This window comes from Anomalospiza imberbis, chromosome 5 (assembly GCF_031753505.1).
Source record: "Anomalospiza imberbis isolate Cuckoo-Finch-1a 21T00152 chromosome 5, ASM3175350v1, whole genome shotgun sequence".
In the NCBI taxonomy this organism is placed as follows: Eukaryota; Metazoa; Chordata; class Aves; order Passeriformes; family Viduidae; genus Anomalospiza; species Anomalospiza imberbis.
In genome coordinates, this window is record NC_089685.1 from 70,742,002 (window position 1) to 70,762,880 (window position 20,879).

General features: G+C 39.1%; 1 protein-coding gene across 1 annotated transcript in view; it reads right to left on the reverse strand.

Annotated features, from left to right (window-relative positions):
- PIK3C2G (phosphatidylinositol-4-phosphate 3-kinase catalytic subunit type 2 gamma) overlaps positions 1-20,879 on the reverse strand; it is a 188,095-nt gene that overhangs the window by 131,295 nt on the left and 35,921 nt on the right. Inside the window, 4 exon segments of the mRNA XM_068191915.1 lie at positions 1,499-1,630; positions 7,360-7,482; positions 10,211-10,406; positions 18,102-18,135. Coding sequence (XP_068048016.1) covers positions 1,499-1,630; positions 7,360-7,482; positions 10,211-10,406; positions 18,102-18,135 — 485 coding nt within the window.

The following is a 20,879-nucleotide window of genomic DNA, read 5'->3' on the forward strand; positions in this document are numbered from 1 at the left end:
CTCAACCTTGATTTCTGCTTTGAAGGGTCACTTCAGCAGTGATCCCTCCAATTACATAGCAAATGAAAGGAAAGCAGCCCTCGACCCCCTTCACTGTGCTGATTGTGTGCTTCAGGGAAGAACAGAGGCGTTTTTCAAATGTTTGAAACTGTCAGGGTGGCGTGGGGAACTACCTAACAAAAACCAATGTGCTTGCTCTGGTGGCATACATGAAAAAATATACCTCACAGGGAGCTGGGGACTTTCAGGCCTTCCAAAAGTCATTCCTCTTCGACTTGTATTCTGGAAAAGAAGAAAACCTCCAGAACAACACAGGTCCTCAAGAACAGAATTCTCATATAGAAACCTTTGGAGGCAAATGGGGTAAGTGTTCCCTCTTTAAGCTATCATGCCTCAAGCATATTTCATGCTTTCTTTAAAAATACATACACAGGGGAAGAGTGAAGTGCCCTTCTTAAGGCTAACTATGAAAGAAAAGTAATTGAATAAGTTGCCCCAGCAATCCTTGCAGCAGAGATTTGATCCATGCTTCTTTCCTTCCTTCATGCTAAGTGCTCTAAACACTAAGTCACAAATGAGTAACCTTGAATTTTTCTCTGAAAAGACGGAAAAAGCATCTAACCCAGTTCAAATAATTTCCTACACCTCTCAGATTAAAAGTTCAAGGAAACACAAGGTCTTTCAAATATAGCAAATAAATACATGCAGTCAGATTTTTTATTTTGTTTTGAAAATGGTGATTGCCACCATATAAAGAAGTAGATCAAGATGTCTCAAGATAAGGAAAGAGGATAAGGAGAGCGAGATAACCTTAGAGGTGGTTGCTAATGCAGAAACTTGTGGGGCTTGAGCATATCCCTCTATTGCACTGAGGGTATTGCAGGGCCATGGAGCCTAAATAAAAAAATCCTATCACTGCAAAGACTCAGTCTATATTTAGATTTCTCAGTGCTACTGAAACATATTTAGAGCACTGCAGAAAATTTACCTTGGATATTTGTACATCACTGCAGAGACATTCAAACTAGAAGCACCTTTAAACCACTGTTACACTGTGTACTGTGCAGAAGGAAGTGGTTAGAAAAGAGAAGAAAGCTTTTAAAGTGGTGTGGAGAGTGAAAAGTGCTCATTCTGGTCACCACTAACTGTCCCAATTTAAGCAGAATGAATGTGTGTGAGAACAGGAAAAAAAAAAAACAAAAAACAACCATTGTGAAAAAGAAAGTGTTAAAGAGTAACCTAAACCAAAAAAAGTGAGAGGGAGGGAGGGGGAGAGAGAGAAAAAGAGAAAGAGGGAGAAAGAGAAGGAGAAAGAGAGACAGACCTGTTGCTGGGGCTCTTACTGGCACATCAAAAGCAGTTTGCTGTAAGTGACCCTCTCAGTCTTATTACAGGAGGTCCCAAAATGAGTAATTTTGTCTTTTTATGTTTCTCCCAGGCTGAGTGCAACACTATTCAAGAATGGTCTTTTCTTAAGATCATACAAAGCCAGACTTACTCTTTTGCATACAGTGGGGAGCACGTCCAAGCAAGCACTTCAGTATTTTTAGAGGCAGTGTTTACTCCCAGTAGTTTTATTGTCAGCATAGTTTCCCTCGGAAGAGCCTTTATTCGTAGAGGGAAGTTGACCCTGAAAGAGAATCAGAAAAGAGAAAAGATAAAAGCGATAATATTTGAGCATTGTTACAAGTGGGTTCTTTCTACAGTTTTCTAGATGCTCTAACACATATATTGAGCTGTAAATTACAGAAGTTGCACTCTGAGGGAAAATGCTTCTGACAGATCCCTTCAATACATTGATGAGTACTGGCAACCATTAACCTGAGTCACAGCATTTGAGAAGAGGCAGATAAAACCTCATTCACTTCAGTGTGGCTACTAGAGCTGGCAAAAGCAGGAAAAACTTAATTAAACTTTTCTTTGGAATTACCTTAGCAGTGAAAGGCTATTTCACAATAAGGAACTCATTAAAGGAGAATTGTCAAGCAGTAGTTATTGGCTGTCTTGAGAGGAAAACACCACTTAAAAAACCAAGAGTTGCTGAATAATAATCATTCTCTTGTTCAGGTGTGCTTTGGTGGTGTGATATTTCTTAACCACAACTTAAAGGCAGATGTTGTCTTAACAACAATGACAGATTTGCATTTCTTAGTGAGAAAATACAGTTTTCATCAATTTTCATCTAGACTTTGCATTGACCATTAGCTTGCTTGGTCACTCAGTTCATTTATATAGTTTATGAAAATTTATCTAAAACAATAACTTGGAATTATCCCAATAAGCCAGATAGTTTCATGCTGTATGGAAAGATCACATGTGTAATTACCCACACAAGTCTGCATTTTCTTTTTCCTGAATAGATAATTTTCTAGCCTTTTCCATGTATATTCAGTGGAAGCTTAAATTTCTCAACTGGAGAGTAAAATTAATTACATTTTTTTCTGTATAAGCAAAATCAATAGAAGGAGCTAGGAGATAAAGGGATTGTTCCACATTGATAATATAATCATTAAAAAAACAAAAGATCTGCATAAACTGAAGATTAAGAAAACAGACTAAAAGATAAATCTGAGTAATAGAGTGACAGAAGAATGCAACTCAGCAATTTTAAAAAGATATAGTCACACTTAAACAGCAAACAAAAGAAAAAACACATTTTAAAATTATATTAGCCTGTAAAGCATAAGAATTATAGGTGCTAGAAGTAAGACATGGTAATAGTGAGAGGAAAAATCAGCATAAGATTTTGCTCCCAGTTCCAAATCTATCAAATTTCTATAGAATTTGAGAAAGTTTCCTGGGATGTGCTGAGGAGCTATTGAAAGAAATTAGATGGGTTTCAGCTGAGAATCTGAAGTACTCCAAATTAGCATTAATGTCAAAATTTCAGATCAGTCTTCCAACATTTGGCAATTATGCAAATTTGCACACCTCCCTCTTTGAATAACAAAGCAAGACAGCCATTTCCCACTCTTTCTGACTACCATGAACAGCATTGAAAAGCAATTCTCAACTTCTTCCCACGTGTCCCTATTTATAGCTTTCCAGTTTGCTTTCCCTGTCTCATGAACTCTTCCTTACTCATAATTAGTTAGAAACAGTTATTGCGGAACTGAACTGGTTTACCTGCTAAAAATAACTTGCTCTGTGTTTTTCACTGAGAGGCCAACAACATTTGTTACATAAAAATGTCTGACAGAGCTAACTTTAAAGAACCATTAATGCTTTGATGAGACAGTAATAAAACCACCAAGACATGTGATACAGACAATTGTTAACACACTGCACCTGGAGCAGTGAAGAGACACTCTCAGTATCATCACTGCAGAAAGCAAATGCTTGCCATGGTTTCCCTAGGACACACACACCACTACTTCCAGCAGGAAAAGAGCCTGGAAACTCTGACAAGTTACACATCCCAAGAGCTAAAGCATGGGCCAAAGAGGACCAAAATTTCCCTTCTGGAGACATGTGACACACAAAGAAGAGGAATATCTGTATTGCTTTTGAGAACTCTCACTGGTTTTGGTTGGCTAATTTGATATTTCCTGGCCAAGATTTCCCAAGATTTTTCATGTTTAACATACATTTTTCACAAAAGCATGTACAGTTTCTTAGCAGTTCAACCGACTATCAACTCTCAAAGCCACCTCTAATTAGCTCTTTCTGTCAGACACAGAAAACCACCAACAGCCTCTCCTAAAACATCACTTCTGTAATGCAAAACCAAGACAGAACTTTAATTAATGCCCATCTGAATTTACCCAGTTGGTCTCACTCTCTGTGACTGCAGGAGGCTGAGCCAAGTGGGCGACTAAGAAGAAGGGATGGAACTCTGGCCAGAAATGACACAAAGAAGCTGCTCACTGAGAAGGTGCCATTCACAGGTATCAGATAAAGCTATACAACTTGTTTCCTAAAAGCACTCAACACAGAAGAGCTCTGGGGCAGCCCAGAGAGAACAGAACCAAAGCAGACAAGCCAAACAAAATAGGGAGAAGAGGGAAAACCAGAGCCAAGAAGGTATCTGAGGTGATGAATGGCTGGCTTAATGTTAATTCCATACTTTGTGTCTGTAGGTTTAACATAAATTATGAAGGATGGAAAAAGAGGAGATGGTGAAATAAATACATTAACAGCAACCAGCTAAGACCAAAGAAAATAACTAAGAGATCTCAGCCACCGAAAAATGAAAGTGATGAGAAAATAAGGGGGGCAAATTTGGACTTTACACATCGTAAGCTAAATGGTACCAGCCTGTTTGGAGCCTGCATAAAGAAGACAATCACACATTCTAAAGGTAATATACAAGTTCTAAAGCAAAACTATACTGTCAAAAAAGAACAAACAGAAGAAGCACTGCACAAGGCAAGCTTGTTAGGAATCAAATTATTCCCATAATTTCTGAGAACATTCTGGGAAAGATTTAATATGATAACAGACTTTAACAGAAGGTCATATTTATAAAAAAACCCATCAAGTTGAAGTCTAGACACTAACTGGTTAAAGAACTTTAAAATAGAAATAGAAACTAAATTCCTGAAAATCAGTGAATAAAGCAAGCCTTGTCTTTGGCAGAAACTCTCTACCTGGACTCCTAATCACCAAGACATTACTTGCCTTTTTTCCCCCTGTTCAAGCCAATCCTAATGTAAGATCAGAACTCATTTTGAATTAGCCAGGTTTATTTTATGGCCTGAATGATCCATAGCTATACATAGAATATCTGATTTCCTAAGGTAATAGATGCTCTTTGTGGTGACCTTTTACCCCATGCATTTTTAGCAGGTGTGATCAGCTTCTCTGGCCAACATGTGCCAGGGTCTCACCACTCTCAGAGTAAAGAATTTCTTACTAACATATAATCTAAACCTCCTCTCCATTTAAGACTGCTAAGCTGATTTAAAATGCTCACTTGGAATCTCTATTTTGACTCAAAAAGAGCATTTTTTCACAAAACCCAGTTCTGGATACATGTTAAGCATACAAAAAATAATGGCATACCTGGTTCCCCAGATTCTCAGCCTGGACCTCAGGACAAAGGGTTCAAGAAACCTCCCCTCATTTATTAAGACTTAAACAAATCTAGTTCAATCAATTAGAGGCAGAAAATATGTGATTACCTTTAAGGTTTGAGGGAAACATTCAAAGGCCTGCCAGACAGATATAAATCTTCAGGTTTTTACTTTAGAATCAGTTTAAAATGGATTTTGAATTTTTTTTAATCAAGCAGCAATAAAAAGTAAAAAGGTGCTCTCACAAACTGATGCTATTCTGTTTCACACACTCCCAGATCTGACATTAAGAGCCTCTTACAAGCATATGCGACCTATGAAAGGATTTGGTCTGCATATTTAATTTCTTATTTTTCCAGGAAGATTTGGATGGAACTGCGCACATCTAATAATGATTTTGCAAGGGAGAAATTTCAATGGAAAGCCTGAAGATTCAGGCTGATTGCTTTACATTTTCATGAAACAGAAGAGGAGCAGAATTTCTGCTTCAGATATTTCTATTCTATCTTTTGTTTCAGCAAATGTTTTGTAACATGAATTCCAGAAAAGCATTAGCCACCTTTTAGAAGCCAAAACTGCTCATAAGAAACATAATCCTCTTCATAGCCTTCAATGTTATCTGCCTTATGCAATAAGAAATTACTTGACTGAAACTTGAACAAGGTGAAAATTCCTACAGAGGAAAAGGGAATGATATGATTTTTAAAACACAAGGACAGCAGCTGCTTGGCAATCATACAAAAGATTGAGGGATATATACTTAAATGCCAGGGACACAACTGAAGGTGATGCCTCAGGTTTTAGCTTTTTTATTTCTCACATTCTGTGCTGCTTCAGTGTGTGGGTCTGGGCTTTATATTAGGGGATGGTGAGCTCTCTGCACAGAGCAGGGAGACAAAACAATTCCTGCTCCAGCTGGGCACCAAGGACAAATGATCCAAACCTCAGCCCAGGAGCACAAACAACGTGGGCTGGAGAGAGAAAAACAAGCAGGATGGGACTGCATGGGCTAAAGCTGGAATGGGACAATGAACTCCAGTGTGCCAATGGAGCAGAGCTGATCACAGTGAGAGCCCCCAGGAGCGCTCGTGCATTTTGGGACCATTTGGGTTCATCTTGGGTGCAGCCCTGGCTGGGCTCTGGTGCTGCCCAAGGTGGATCCATGGAGTGGATCCTTTTAACAAATCCCTGCTCTACTCTTTAGCTCTGTCCAGTCTCTGCTCTAGGGCAGCCTGCACAAGGCATCAGGGGCTTATTTTAAGCTCTAAAACAACTTATTTGGATACTTAGCAGAAGTTCACCCTTTTTGTTTCTTATTCATACACAGACATACTATCTTCCTATATCCCTCCACTAAGATGTGTGTTTGACATGAAAAGCTCTTCTTCCATTTGACCAGTTTGATACTGTTGTGTGTCTCAGAAAAAGGCAAACAGAAGTTATGAATTACACATACAATTACAACTGTAATTAGGAAAAAAACCCCAAAAGCAAACCTTTTCAGACTTGTGGTCTTTGTTCAATTCTAATGTAATCAAGCTACTTCAGATTTAGAATACAGTAAACAGTGATGCAAAATATCAAAAGTTTCAAAGATTGCAAATATAAATATGCCATTTTCAAGAAGCTGAAAGAATTCCATATCACCACCAAATCATAGAAAAGGTGTATCTCTCTCTCTCATCTTTTGCAAAAATGCTTTTTTTCATGCCATTGCCTTAAATGAATGTTGTTTGAGTGTGAGACAGACAAGTAACAGGCAGCCTTTAACCTAAAATTCCAGTCTCAAATTAAGGTCCTCATTATAAAACTGCCAATCCTTATTAAAAAAAAAAAGAAAACAACAAGCAACCAAATGAAATAGCCCTCCAAAAATTAAACAAGCAAACAAACAAATAAAACCCCAACCTAACAACCCACACAGCCTTGTTTGATAAAGAAAGAACCTTGAAGAAATGTTACAGTAGGTTCTCAAGCTGGACTGCAGATGTATTAAAGGTAGATCCAAAAGGTGGAATTCCTCAAAAAACAGAAATGCAGCCTTTGGTTGCATCTGCTTTCAGTTCCAGCACTCCTGGACCTCTCCAGTGAACAAAAGCTAGCTCAGACCAGCTCAGTTTAGCTTATTGTCAGACCACACTTACCTTAGTCCTAGTTCCCTGCCTCTGGCTGCCCCATTTCTTTCTCATTCCAATATCTCCAAGTTTCTGTGAATTCTGTGCAGTTTAATTGGCTCAGAAGAACATCCATAAACAATATGTTGTTTTTGGGTTTTTTTTTAAATGGATATTGGATGTGTAACATCTGTCAGACAAACATATATCAAACACAGACCAAAACTTACTTCTCATTCCAGTCAGCCAGGAAAAAGAAGGATTTTTTAACTGGCGTATTTTTGCAAATCTTCACTTGGCATATTGTCTTCCCAGCATAAGTTAGTAAACAGGAAAAAGAGAAAGCTTTGTAGCTACAAAGGAGAAAACAAAAAATTAATTGTAATATACTATGTCCAGCACAGTATATTTGGAGTTAAACACTCAGGAACTTATGAAAATCCATCCTCAGAAGAGAAAAGGAATTATAATAACTCATATCATATTAACATGTGCATGGAGGTTGTTTTTTAATTTTTTTGATTTTTTTCCCCCTAAAGTTCAGAATTAAAGAGAAGTCTTAAAGACACCTGGATTCTGTTAAAAGTTTTTGACATTAATTTTTTTTTTTTTCATTATTGCAGTGAATGAAAATTTGGACAGAAGTAAAGTGTTGGTACTTGCTCATCCTAGAGTCAACAAGAAATCTCGAGCTGGAGAAGTGCTGGGGCCCCCAGCACATGAAAGCCATGGAACTGTCAGAGCAGGTCCAGAGGGGGACACAAAGATGCTCAGAAGGCTGGGGCACCTCTCCTGGGATGACTGAGGGAACGGGGGTTGTTCAGCCTGGAGAAGAAAAGGCTCCAGGGAGACATTAGAGCACCCAAAGAGGGCTGGGGAGGGATATTCTACAAGGGAATGTAGTGACAGGACAAGGGAAGGCTTTAAACTGAAGTAGGATGGGTTTAGATTGGATATTAGGATGAAATTCTTTACCCTGAGGGTGGTGATGCCCTGGCACAGGCTGCCCACAGAATCTGTGGATGCCCCATCCCTGGAAGTGTCCAAGGCCAGGTTGGATGGAGCTCTGAGCAACCTGGGATAGTGGGAGGTGTCCCTGCCCATGGCAGGGGGTGGAAGGGGATGATCTTTAAGGTTCTTTTCAACCCTATGATCCTATTTATACCTTCTTTTCCCAATCTGTCAATAAACAGATTAGTACTCAAGGGAATATATGCATTTTTCCAGCAGAAGCATTAAAGCCCTCTGCGTTGGTCTTCAGAAAGTGGACTGAGCAGCTTCAGAGTGAAATTTAGGTCTGGGAATATCTCTTGCTTCACATTCTTCTTACTGAAATATTTTAAAATATTAGTCAAAATAGATTATAAATAATTAATGTTCCTAATTAGTCTTGTAACTTCCAGATCTTCCTGCCAGGCTCAGCTTCAGACCTTATTCTGGACAAGAATGATGAACATGGGAAACAGTCAAATGTGAACAGGAAATCTGAGGCAGTCACAGACTGAAGGTGCCTGACTTTCCCATATGTATAAGAACGATGGCTTATCTCTTCCAGAATATTATAATATATTTTATAATTATTGTAGCAGATTTGGGAGGGGTTTTTTTTCCTCTTTTTTTTTTTTTTAATCAAAAGAAAATTATCTGTAGCCTGCAGTACCTATGAGGTGTCAGTTCAGAGAAGGAAAAATTACCTTGTAGGAATAGGAAATACTTCCCCTGGAGTCTAAACTTCACAAAGAGTTGGAGGATAGCTCAGGAAACAAAAGGTTTTCATATTATCAAATGGTTAAGTTCTGCTATTTAAACAAAAGTACTGATCCCTAATAGAATATATATCATAATGTATATACTTCCCTATAGAACACATTTTATACATTACACATATGTAGGAATATAGACATGCTAAAATACATGTTAAAACAGCTGCAGGATCATAACGTGACCTTTGGAAAGGGAACATGAAATCCATGACACTGCCACCATGAATTCATGCAGTGCAGAAAAATAAGAATGAGGAGCATGCATGTGAACAATGTCCTTAAGAGAATTTGAGGAGAACAGGTGTTAGAGCAGCAGTTCATGTTAATAAGTCCATGCTAGTTATGAATATTGGAAGGACTGGAAAGAGAGATTAGGAGGAAGAAAGATTCTCATTTTTATGTGCTCCAATATAGCATTCAAGTCATCGGTGGCCTTTAGGCTATGTGTAATATCACATTTTTCTGGTAAAACATAAAATGCAGTGGGAATGGGATAACCATCTGAAATCAGGATAGTGATTATAGTACTGTATTTATTACCTTAACTAATGCAAAGTCCCTCAGATTTTTGTTAAATGGCTAATTGCAGACAATGCTGTATAGTGCAGCCTTGTGCTCACAGTCTAATGCAAATGATCCCACAGTCATTTGGGATTGAAGGTAAACAGGGAGCAATGGGAAAATTAACAAAAACTTTGAGAACAACTTTTTGACTCATAAAAATAATGCTACCAGGCTGTGTTCACCTGTCCCCCTTTGATCACACTGGAGTGGTAAGAAAAGAACACCAGTTTTACTCAGACTAGGAAAAGCAGGTAGTTGACGAGATGACTAATTTTGACAAATCTGAGCAATGCAGAAGAGAATATTTCTATTAGCTTTTTATTAAATTGTCTCTTTTTTCTATCAAAAGTCTATTTCTATGTTTCTATTTTGTTTTCCTGTGTTATGATGATAGTAGGTATACTTAGATCGCTAAACTTCAATCACATCTATGAAGGACATCACCAGCTCAGGTGCTTAGCCACATGACAAGGTTTGAACAAACCAAGAGCAAAAACTGCTGAGAAAGCCTCACTGAGATTGGGCTCAAGCAAAAACACCCCTCTGTTTCACTTGGCAAGCTGGCCTCCAGCCCTTCCAGTTACTTGTCCTGATGAGACCACACTAATTCCCAGTCCAAACAGCCTTGATGTGCATCACACAGTCTCTAACATTAATTTAGGACCACCACCAAAGCAGCAGAGGTGAGCTGGTGCCTGTGAAAAATTACTTTTGTCAAAGAGACCACACATCATCTTATAAGCCCTCCTCCTACCTGGTCACCCAGGCTTCTGGGATGTTATGGACAGCACAAACGGTGAAGCTCAGCTGGGAATTTAGGCTGATGTCTGCACATAAAGGGCTCCTAGGAATGCTGGCAAGCTGGAAATTTGCATCAAAGCTGCTGCTGTAGACATGGATGAGACGAGAGATGGCCATGGAGAGCTCAGTCACAGCAGCTTCTATTAACACTGAGAGGAAGACAGAGGAATAAATAAAGGTTAGCAATAGGTCATTTATGAAGAACTACAGTCATCCTAAACCATCAGTTATGGCTTTGAAATGCTTCCTAATGAAATTGAATTAAAATGACATAACCTGCAACTGAAGCCAATTAGCCATCTGTGCTTCTGAAACTGGCCTTAGCTCATTTCTGGGGCATCATTAAAAGACTTTCATTACAGAGCTTTCAAATTAAGGCATTTTCAACTACAGCAAGCTACTGGGTACCTCAGATATGCCATTTCAGTCTTTGAATTTTTGTGCTGGAAGGATTTTATTTAAGTTAGGTATTTTGTCATTTCAGCAGCTAAGTAACTACTTACTTCAAGGGGACTGGCAAGGCAGCAGTAGAAGGGAGAAAAGGCACTGGTTAAATTTTAAGATTATAAAGCTGTTGCAACTGTAGGTAAACAATTAATAAAACATATAAAACAGCAGCCACAATCAGAAGAAGTCGGCATTCAAGTGGTCGTGGGATGGCGATAATATTTCACAAAAACGGACACTGAAATAAATATCTATACGAATAGGTATGAAATGCAGGCTGTACCCTAATTTAAACCACAGCCCTATTTATGTCATTCCCTCTGGCTTCAGTTCTGCAGTACTTTTCCTTTTTTTTTTCCCTCTGCAATTACTGGCTTTTATCCATCTTCCCTCTCTGTTTTTGGAGCAGCCTGATTGCCAGTGTAAATCCAAACCCCCAGTCCTGGCAGCCTCCATCAAGTGAAGAGAGCTGTTAAGAGCACTCATTTCTCAAGCATGGGCTAGGTTGAGAGAGAAAGTATCAGAGTATTTTGAATTGTTCCAAGATCAGGCTGATTTGTCTTCCAAGAGGAAAACCCCAAATTTTCCTTTTTTTACCCTTTTGACACACATTTTTCTACATGATCAAGAACACACTCTCACCACCTGTTGACAGCTTTTGAAATATTCCCTGGACTTCTCTGGCCACTGAAATCAGCAGCCATCTATCAGCTCATAAGTGTCTATTGAAAGAAAAAAGAAAAAGAAAAAGAAAAAAGAAAAGAAAAAGAAGAAACATCCCAGGAATAGGAAGTCTGAGACTCCTATTAGCTTTTTATCCTTGGGATAGGTGCAGCAGTCCTGCCCAACATCAGATACAGACAACACCATTCCCTGGACTTAGCTATCCCTGTTTCCTAACAGAAATATTTCCAAAAAACCTTATCCACAGTAAAGAATTTTATTCTCCTTCTTTGATACCTTTTTCCTTTAACCCAGAACTATTGAGTCACAAAATGCATTTCAAACAGTGCAAAGAAATAATTTATCTTCATTTCATAATAGACAAATTTTAATTATGTAACAATAGAAATACACATAAAATTGAAATAGCTTGATATATAATGAGGTTTGCTTCTGAAATTACTGACAGCAAATTATCGCATGTATGAAGGACTGGCTAGAGTACTACACCTTGTAATGTGCTCGATCATCTTCCACATATGAAAACTGAACCATTTTACAGATCAACAGGGTAAAAATCTCAGTCCTTCTACTGACTGTCTACCACTTAGTTTTAATTGCCTTTTTTGTTTTTCCTCTTTAGCATTTTCACCATTTATCATCCTTCACCACAAGAGTTTTGAAAAAAGTCTTTGGATCTAGTGATTTTTTTTCCCTAGAACACCATTTAATTCTCATTCCCAGTCCTCTTGTATGTGTAATCACTTAGTAACTGCAAACTACATGCTTAATTTGCACTGAATTATTTTACATTCCAAGAACTTACCCATAGTGATACACATGGAACCTTCTTAAGAGGTCCAGAAGAGGACATCAGCTGTTATTTGAATCAGTATTTTATCTGAAAAGTACCACACTATTTTTTTTATTAAGGACCAACAGCTCCTTGGGAGATTCCTTGTTTCCAATCTGTCAAAGTGGTTGACAGGCAAATTTAGCATAATAACAAACCTTTTATTTATGAAAATTGGCTTGTTGAAGCCAATGATTTCTAAAGAGAACCTTCTCAGTGTTTTCTCCAAAAGAGGGTAAAAGGTAGTTCAGATCTCTGAAAATGTATAGTTCTAACACAATCTATATTCTAGGTGGTAAAGCAACATTTCGGATTTTGTCTCCAGAACAAGAAGTAATGTATTCTAAGCTAAGCCACAGATAGAGGGGAATACTTTGTGAGCAAAGGATTCCCAAATAATAAAGTCAGGAGAAAATACACAATGGGGTATTTTCCATAACAGAAAATGTACATGTGCCAGACAAGGAAGTGATTAAGATGCAAGATGCCTATCACTACATCCAAGCTGCCCTCACCATTGACCATGTTTGCAGAGAAATTATTTTCAGGGCTTACCTGAGTCACAAAACTGATGTCAGATGTGTAAAAACCAGACAAGCAGACAAAACCAAACAAAATCCCTCAACTTGCTATAGCAGCATGTGAGGGGTGAAGGCAGCAGTGGAACAACTGGGTGCCAATTGTTTCACTGCCAGCCAAGGGAGACAAATGACCTTCAGCATTATTTATCTAATGATTAGGCCATACAGAATGAAGATATTTTCAGGAACAGAGTTCCTTGGGTTTAAGCAAATGTCTAAGTATAGTCTGGTCTGCAGGTCCAGGAATTTTTTCAACATTAATTTTCTTACTCTTGCTAGCTCTCAGTTATAAAACAGTCTATGGTTTCTGTGCCAGAATCAGCCCTTTTCCAACCCCCATTCTTCAGTCATTAGGACCAGTAGCAATTAACTGAATTAGAGGGAAACATCTTGGGTAGTCTGTAAACATCCATTACTCACAAAACTTGGTCAGCGTTTTCTCACTGTATTTTAATGAGCTGCTGAATAGGATATGGTAGGCTGAAATTATATCTCCCATTCATGAAGCCAGAGAACTCGTACTGCTTTTTATGCCTTTTAATAAATCTCAGCTAAGAAAGGAGTGGTGTTTCACTGATTTACAAAGAACAGGCCATGGACTTGCTACAGCAGATTCAGAGTTTCCAGCTACATCAACACCTGTTTTCCAGAAAGGTGTCCCAGGCATATCCAGTATGTAAGGGACAATGGAAGTACCACATTGCAAAGTGAACCGTGTCCAAGATTAATAATCTCACAACTCAAACCTCGTGCTTTATTCCTGGTGTGAAATTATTTGCCATCACCTTCTCACTGGAGGTGAGGAGAAATCTGACCTGCAGAAGTGAGAGGAGCACCAGGGAAGTGAACTTGAACCACAGCTGCCAGATATGCTTATTTCTGACAGGTTCGTTGTGCAGGAAGTCTGAAGGAATAAATTCTACCTGTAGTGAGAAACAGAACAATCCTCAATCCTGAAAGGGTTAATGAATACCCCTGCAGGTGCCTTCAAGATTTTGTAAGGAATATAGTAGCTTATTCCTTACAGAAACCCACTCACTTTTTCCTCTCAGTCCAGTATTACAATTCCCATATTATTTTATTGCCACATCTTCCAACAGGGCAGGCACTTTGCTGGTCCTGCACCAGCAGATGATGTCAGTTCAATACATGTTAAACACTCTCTCTGATCTGTACATGTTTTCTCCAGGTAAAACATGACAAAAATCTGTTTGAACAGAATTTGGAATGAAGGCTTATGACCCATTTGACAGATTAAAAATACCTTTGAGAAACAGAGCTTGACTTTTTCCTTCCCAACTTATTTTCAGAGATGAAAGTGCAAGGTCCTGAATACAGTTTAGGACACACACATACACAAAACCCCAAAACCAAAACTACAGAAAAAAGAAACCCACCTGACCTTTCAGTAAAATGCTAAGCAGCATTCATTCAGCCACTATTGTAATAAGAATGAGGCAGAACATGAAAAGGCTGTAATGCATATACTGATCAGATGCAGTTTCCAAGCACCAATATTTACTGGATGGTTTTCTCCTATTAGTTGAAGAATCCTATGGATTATTCCTTGAAAGCAACTTAATCTCCTGCTGTCCTGGTATCAAAAATGTCTCTGCTCCTATATAGTTTATAATGCCTTGATAATTTCTGCCTACTTTTTGTGCAGAACCGGGGGGGTTGTAGTTATTTAAAAATTGTTCATGATTAAAAAGCCTCTGACTATTAGGACAACATATCAGGATGCAACACAGCAACAACTTAGAGGGGAGGAGCTGTGCTCTGGTTTGGAAACAATGCAGCAGACACGCAGAAAAATAAAACAAAATCAATAAAAATCCCTTAAGATTTTTCCATATTGTGAAACAAAAAGAGTTTTTCCCAAAACAAAAATGTAATGGGTTTGTGCTGAGAAAGTAAGAAAAACAACTTTTCAGCTCCAAATGAAACCCTAACAACGAAAAACCATTTCCCTCTTTTCCTCCCTTTTTTTTTAAAAAAAAGCCTTTCTGTTGGGAATGCTTTTATTATCAGGTCTAGAAATAAGTATCAAATCCCAAGCACGGTTAAAGAAACCTTACAGTCTTAATGCAATGATGACTACATGAGATGTATTGTAAGCATTACAATAAGCATGCCTGCATTCACCCTAAAAGAAAACAACTCCAGCAAGTGAGTTGGAAAATACTGTTGATTCAATATCATCAGTTCCTGGTGCATATCAGACCTTCTGGATGGGTCCCAGAGAGCTACTGATCAAATTCTGAAAGCTGCTTATTATGTCTGATCTGGTGAAATCCCTGCCCTAAGCAGCAAGGCTGTGGACGTGGAATAAACATTCATTCATCAGCTTTGGAGAGCCACACACAGACTCAGGTCTGCACCCGCCTGCAGCCTTTTCACACTCTGGATTTCAGCAAACTCCAAAGCTAAATCTCCACTAACATGGGTAATCTTCATTTTCTGTGAGCACTTGATGCTGCAGAAAGATACTCATGTCTAGAAATGTCTATAGTTCCTCCCATTTAACAAGAAATAAAATATTTTGAGCACTAAAACTTGAATATAATCTTCTAAGGACTTCATAGAGAGGAAAAAGAACATGATCCAGACTTAAGCATAATGTGGATAAGTATTGCTTTATTCACAGCAGTGGCATAAATTGTTCCTCAGAGATGACTGTTAATAGAGGCAGTCATTGAAACACTAAATCAAGGCTAGATATTTTGAATATAGTCTCTGACTTGCTTAGTCCATGGTGAATGACTAATAATAAACCTCTGAAAATCTGTTATTAATGAGCAAGGTAAAGGCAGTTTCCAAACAAGTTTTTAAGTAAGGCTTTAATTTTAATAGTATCCTTTATCTTTTCCTCTTCTGTGGTAGAGAGAAGCTATAATGGAGATAAACAAAACTCTTTTATGATACTCAGGGTAATAATCATCTCTTGGGGAAAAAAGGGGAAGGGAAACATATTATTAGTTGGAGTAACTGATTGCTGCTCTTGCTGTTAAAATTTGATCCTGTTTTCTTCAAGATAAACATGAATACATATGAGGGACAGAAAGGAACAGTAAAAATGGGAAATCCAGTCTGTCTCTTCCTCAGCTGTCAATTCTGACTTCATCTGCAAATGTGCTGCTTGAGGAAGGAAAGCACATGGGTTTTAGCTTCCCAGAGATCTGGAAATGTTTAACAGCCCTGAGCTAAGGCTATGATTTTCCTTTAACTTTGGGTCACAGGCTTGCAGATTTTTTACAAGCCTGCAATCCTAGACAGCTAAGCACGATGAAGTAAAAAAAAAGGGTGGGAAGCAAATGAGGTGGAAAAGGAAGCACAAAGGTGAATTTGGCAGGAGCTTACAACTCACCACTTGTTTGGCTTTTACTTCTAGCTTCAGCAGGTGAAAATATCATCTGGATTCCTCTCAAGGTTAGTGTTCCTAGATCAGCAGCATTATCATGAAGGTGAGCTGAGAAGACAGGGACTAAGGAAAACACGGGATGCCCAAAAGAGAAGATGCAGTATGGTCTTTCCCCACGTCTGGGAGTCCAGCCCTAGGTTCCTACACATCAGATTTGGTCATTCCACTCACACCTGGTTTTTGTCAGATATATTCTTAACTCCAGCCCTGACATGCTAGCTCATTAGCCTAACTTTAAATATTTTGCTGACTTTTAGTCTATTTAGTTTATGTATTAGGTGCAGATGTAAGACATGTAGCATGTCAAAACATACATGAAATGGAAATTTGGTTACCTTGGACAAATTTGAATGCAGGCTTCTCCACAGAATGACTCATGGTCTGGCAAGTTCTGACTTGCTATCAGTAAATTGCAGTTTCTAATCTTACACTACCAAAAGGACTCTGCAATTGTTATGAAATTAGGGTGTGCCAAAAACAAACAGAGAAATCTTCACACTTGAAGATTTCCTGGCATAAATAAATAGGTACAGAGAAGTAGGGAGTAAACACCGATTCCTTCACTGTTACTCAATAACTGAGATTTTCCTTGAGAGAGCTGCTAATTCAATGAAATTCAAATTTGGAAATACCTGTAATCAGAGGAGTGTTTTAAATCCATTCCAATTACATTTTCTGAACAGTGTGTGGAGGAAGATGTTTCTCAGGTAGATGTTTATTGGTTAACTATTGATTGTTTTTAACATGAGCAATTAGCTGTCATTAAGGGTGTTAACACATGGGAAAAAGGAATATATCCAAGAAAGAAGAGTCCTGCAAACTAAATTTACCTTCTTCTCCCTTCTGCACCTGCATGGGTTTTTTTTTCATTCCCACTTTCCTGGCTTTCCAGCTGCTTAGCTTCTCCTGTCATCTTACAAATTGAATTGCTGTTTCCCTTCTCTGCTGTTCATGACGTTGAATAATGCAGAAACAAGCCTGGCATTTGGAAACCTGCATCTGAAGCAGCTGTATGTTTGAAAGACTGCTGAAACCACTGCAGTTGCTTCACCATTTTTGCCTCTCTGAGCACACCGCAGTCGAGAAAAGCAAAGAGAGGAAATGAGTATCTCAGAGGCCATTTTTTCCTCAAACAAAATGGAGAGAGATAAATTCCTTCCACGGCCCACCCCCGTGCTCAGCTGGAGGGAGGGCCCGTGGATGGTACCCATGCAGCATCCCCAGCTGCATTTGGGCAGCCACAGAGGGCTAGAGCAGCACCTGATGAGGCTGTTCCCTCCTGGAATCCAGCCCCTGACAGAGCAGACTCCTGCTCATCCTTTGGTCTGAGAGGGGCTGACAGTGCTGGGCACCTCGGAGCCAGTGAGAATTTAAAAAGGCAGAGGTTATAATTTTGTCCATTACTGTTAATTAATGTACTCTTCCTAGGACAGTCTCTCATTAGACAAGGCACTGTTTATACAGCAAAAGATCACAAAGAACTAAAGCTTACAGAGGGGGGAATTAAAGTTATTGGAGTCAGGTGGAAAAGTCACACAGAAAAATATTTTTTCAGGCTTCCATGAAGTTCATTATATTCCCTTTTCTCCACATGGAAAGTTGTGATTAAAGAAAACTACCATGATCACCACCAGCTGAACTCAGTTCTTTCACTCTGCTATTCATTCTCCATATTTGAGTCTCCAGATTATTTTGTGGAAATGCTGTTTTATTTACACTTTTAGATCACTTTAACTTATCATAATTACCTTATAATACACCTTAACATGTAAACATCTGCAATGTGCCCCCAAACAGATTAGTAAAGCAAACAAATAGCAAAATGTGTGTTTTCTGATGATACACCTTGAATTAAGAGACTTTAAAAAATCCACTCTACCTTTGCCTGGTGTTTCCACACTTTGAAGAGAATTCTATAAAGACAAAACCAGAGAGGAAAAAAGTAATCAGTCACTTCAGAAAAGACTGGGTAGATGTTCTGGTGGTTGTAGGAGTAGAAAATACAGTGGAAAGGGGGAAGGATTTAGATTTATCTTAATGTTATGATGGCACAAGACATGACTGGGATTCAGAGCACCAGGACCTGCTTCCTCTACCACCTCAGCCAAGCCACTTAGACCCGATTTCTGACAGTATTTGGGCATGTCAAGGTACAAAGAAGCATTCATCAAACGTGCTCACACGTTCTCAGCCTCCACAGTGGTACAACAGAGATAAGAATTCCCTCTCCACCCCTTTGCAAGCCTTACACAATCAGACATGAAGCCCAAAGGGAAGAGTCTTGGCATCCTCTCAAAGGTGAGGAGCAGCAAGTCTCCACTCAAGTGGCCTCCATTTCACCTACTCCTGTGCCAGATCAGTGAAAATAGCTGTGCTCTTCAAAGGCCTTTGAGCAGACAGCTGACCAGAGGTGGCCAAAGGGAAATATTGAGTTAGGGGAGACCTCAAAGTGCTCTCCAGCTTCCTCGTGAGGGTAAGTGACAGGCACTGATGTCTTCATCTGGTCATCAGTGACAGGACCCAGGGGAACGACATGAAGCTGTGTCAGGGGAGGTTAAGTGGATATCAGGAAAAGCTTTTTCACCCAGAGAGTGGCTGGGCACTGAACAGGCTCTCCAGGGAAGCAGTCACAGCCCCAAGGCTGACAGAGTTCTGGAAGCATTTGGACAACACTTTAAGGCACATGGTGTGATTCTTGGGGTGTTCTCTGCAGGGACAGACTTGGACTTGGATGATCCTTGTGGAACCCTTTCAACTCAGCATGCTCTAGGATTATATTAGTCTATGACCAGACTTGTATCTACAAAGCAACACAAAAATGAGTGGCAAAACTTGACCAGAGAGACTGCAAAGTTAATTCTGCACTTCAGTATTGCCTCTGGCTTGCACTGTTTGAACCCACACCCCTGTAAGATTTTCTGCCCTTCAAAGTCATTAATCCCTTTGAGAATGCCTCGTGTTAGTACATAAGTATTCAGCATGATGCTTCTTAAGAATTACAATGCATGCAGAGGTGGCAGAAGAAATACAATGCTGGATGTACATTCTCCCTCTGGCACCCAGCTTGGAGCTGCCAGCATTTGTCTGGTGAAGATGAACAGAAGAAGTCAAATGCTTACTCGAGGGGAGAAAAGCAGCATCCAGGCTGAGAATTATGTTTCCACAATCTTCATAATGCAGTGAGACAAATGGGAGCAGAGACTTTTGTTCAAGCCCCTCAAATTTTGGAAAGTAAACAACTTTTTGGCACGGTACTTATGATTTCGACACAGTATAGCATGCTTAATATATAGTGGATTAGTGCCTGTTCTGGCAGGATTTGATCTCCTATGACTTTTTGTGAGCTGCTGTAAGGAAGGAATGGGAAAAAAAAAAAGGAGAGATGAAAAACATTAAGTATGCATCAGGTCCAGAGCCTCCCCTGAATGGATTTGAAAATAATCCCAGGGATGGGTTGGTTAGAGTCTGAAATAATCACATTTACAAAGAGATGCAATCAGTTAAGAAGAAACCAGCACCGGTGCCAGTTGCTCTCATAATCTCTTAGCCACGGTACGGGAATGCACAGTACTGGCAGTGAGGAGGTAATAAGTACAATTTAATTAAAGACAGAAGATTGAAACTAACTTTCTTTGTTTTGTTTTGGGTTTTTTAACCAGAATTAAATAGAAGCACATTCTTTTTTTTTTTCCAGGTAGGAGAGCACATATGTACAGATAGGCATAAATAAACATACACTGGCAACCTATGTAATTTACATTGGAAGAAGTAAGCAGTGGTTTCTCCTGAGGCTTTACGTGCTCTTGTGCCAAATGGACGTGTTAAAAAATATTCCACACAAAACCACACCATATATTACACTAAAGCATCAGGAAATCATGGGGAAAAGCAGTTAGAATGTTTTTCTGGCACCTCTTTTCTGGCAGATGTGCAATTCTTGAGATGTAACAGGTAGCCTCAAAAATGTCATTTAATTTGTGGGGCAGTTTACCTGCTTATTTGAAAAAAGCCTCTCTTCCTCCTAACAAAGTATTTTGGTACTACACTGATGAATAGAATCAATTCAAGCAATATGGTAAAATACAGTAATATTGCAGCATTTAATAATTTTTTCAGTACCCAAAATTCCCATAAAAAAATCACCCTACCATTCAATGTGAGTTAAAATCAAAGAGAGGTTTGAGGGGGTTGGTACTCCATTGAATAACTGGCTGCTGAGTACTAATCTTGACTACATATTTTGCAACAGACAGGAAAGTTGGTCAATTGTCTTTGTACAAATATTGACAAATAGAGGTGCACTCTGATTTGTTACATTTATATTCTACATATGAGGTAGTTGCAGATAATGTGTAATGACTATTCTCACTAAATGGGACAGCATTCACGTTACAAAACTTGCAGGAGTATATTTTACTGCTTTTATGACATTTATAGTTCAGCTGCTGAGAAAGATGAAGCTCTTTATGGAATCAAAGGCCAGCCTCTTCTGGACTGCTGAGGTCTATCGACTGTCCTAGCAGCTATTTTTCAAAGGAGTGAAAAGCCAGCAGCAGCAACAGCACTTGAAGACAGCTGTTTGTCCAGACTGCTTCAGCACAGAGGCAGTCAGAGGGACAGGGGTGGCAGTCAAGGTCACAGGAAGGCTTCAAGGGAC